At 47.3% G+C, this 2204-nt stretch overlaps 1 protein-coding gene across 1 annotated transcript; it reads left to right on the top strand.

Moving 5' to 3' along the window:
- Positions 1–188: 188 nt before the first annotated feature.
- Positions 189–1154, top strand: ISF_10057 (multidrug resistance-associated protein 1; the record flags this gene model as incomplete). The annotated part of the gene is made up of 1 exon (XM_018853654.1): positions 189–1154. The coding sequence occupies one exon, from the start codon at positions 189–191 to the stop codon at positions 1152–1154; it is 966 nt and encodes a 321-aa protein (XP_018699154.1).
- Positions 1155–2204: the final 1050 nt, after the last annotated feature.

Here is a 2204-nt window from a genome sequence, read left to right as displayed (position 1 = left end):
TAGGTGGCGTAAACACCATCCTCGCCTATCGTAAACAAGACATTTTTGAAAAGGAAACCAAGACTCGTATCGATAATAACCTCCAGGCATATTTCCTCTTTTTCTACTCCAACCGATGGATCTCACTTCGCGTCGAATTTCTCGGCAGCGTCATCGTCGGAGGCGTCGCTGCCTGCGCCGTTGCTGCCATGGCTGCAGGCTACCCGGTCGACCCTGGCGCTGTCGGGCTTGCGCTTTCCTATGCACTTAATATCACCACCGCTCTCATGTACACAGTCAAAACCTCTTCTCAGGTTGAAAACAGCCTCGTCGCTGTCGAACGCGTCCTTGAATACACAGCGATCCCCGCCGAGGCGCCTCGAGAAAGCAGTCCCTCTACTGCTCCACTGCCCTCTTGGCCCACGGCTGGCGCTATCGAATTCCAGCACTACTCGACACGATACCGTCCCGGTCTTCCGTTTGTCCTGGAAGACCTCAATCTGTCCATCCCAGCAGGTGCTCGCGTCGGTATCGTCGGCCGTACCGGCGCAGGAAAATCAACTCTCGCTCTTGCGCTCTTCCGCATCATCGAGCCTGCCGAGGGCGTTATCGCCATTGACAACGTCGACACCACCTGTATTGGCCTGAACGACCTTCGTCCCAGACTGAGCATCATCCTTCAGGACCCGGCCATCTTCGCAGGTACTGTGCGAGATAACCTCGATCCAGCCTCTGTGTATACAGATGAAGAGCTGTGGTCTGCTCTTGCGCAAGCACAGCTGAAAGCCCATGTCGAGAGCATGGAAGGCGGGATCCACGCCACGCTGCACGAACGCGGCTCAAATCTCAGTCAGGGCCAACGTCAACTCATCAGTCTGGCGCGCGTTTTACTTAGTTCTGCCCGTGTGCTGGTGCTGGATGAAGCCACTTCGGCTGTCGACCATCGTACTGATGCTATTGTGCAGGAAACGCTGCGTGGGAAAATCTTTCAGAACAAGACGATCTTGACGATTGCGCATAGAATTAACACGATTGTGGATTATGATTACATCGTCGTGCTGGAACAGGGCCGAGCAGTGGAATTTGACACACCACAGGCGTTGGTGGAGAAGGGTGGCTTGTTTAGAGATTTGGTTGTCGAGGCCAGACTCTTGGAACGTTTTACAACAGGCTGAAGAGTGTGTGAAGAATTGGCATCTGCACAGGAACACATATCACCGCGTTGAATAAATAATAATTGGTATTTAAAGAATAATACTAATCTTTTTTTTTTAATTGGCTAGCTTTTTGCCGGGTTCTCCAAGTGAATATTTGTTATATTGATTGATTGATTGATTATTTAACGTCTATATGGTGTAGCTCTGGGTAAGCAAAGAGACGTGCTAGCTATGCTCTACGGATGATCGTGCCACCGCTATGTTTAGCGTGGCGGGGCGCACGCACCCGGAGGCACGCCCACGTTCTCACCAGGGGCTTTTCGTAGCAACTTCATGGCCCGAACCTCCTCCTATAGCAGCAGCTGCGCGCCAATCAAGATAGAACTGCTTCTTCTCAATTGGAAGGTTTTTGCTGTAGGCGGCTTCCGTCAGCTCAGAGCTACCTGTGCTGTGTCACAGCTTTGGTGTGGCGTGAGGCTTGTTTGGCGCGTGTTTCCACGTAACAAAGGAAATGGTACAGATGGTTTTACTAGCAGTTTACGCTGCTTGGGCAATTTTCTCGCATCTCGGTCGCCAGTACTTAGTAATAGTGTATATAGCCTCTTTTAGCCTTAGTTATTATCTCTATAGCTATCACTAGCTAGTAAAGGCTTTAGTAATATACTAGTAGGCCTAGAATAGTGTATAGTTATTAAGGGCTAGCCCTACAGCTACTACGAGTAAGTATTAATATAAAGTTAAATTAAATCTCTTATAGTAAGGAGAGACTAGGGAGGGTACTATAAAGTGGCTACTATATATAAGGGGAAGCTCTTCCTCTTAAGTCTAGGCCTTAGGCCATTAGACTATCACTCTAGCTAGACTATAGTCTAAACTCTCATAATAGTTAGTTAGAAGGCTATACTTATTATAAATACACTAAAGTACTATAGATGAGGGGTAGGTATTATAAACACTATAATATATATATAGGGCTAAATAAAATAAACTAGGGTTTAATACACTAGTGCTTAAAAAAGGATAAGAGATTATATAATATCCTTAGGATTAAAGACTTAAGCTATTAAG

This window comes from Cordyceps fumosorosea, assembly GCF_001636725.1.
Source record: "Cordyceps fumosorosea ARSEF 2679 chromosome Unknown scaffold_252, whole genome shotgun sequence".
In the NCBI taxonomy this organism is placed as follows: domain Eukaryota; kingdom Fungi; phylum Ascomycota; class Sordariomycetes; order Hypocreales; family Cordycipitaceae; genus Cordyceps; species Cordyceps fumosorosea.
Note: the sequence above shows the minus strand (reverse complement) of the source record. Positions and strands in the feature narration are given on the sequence as shown.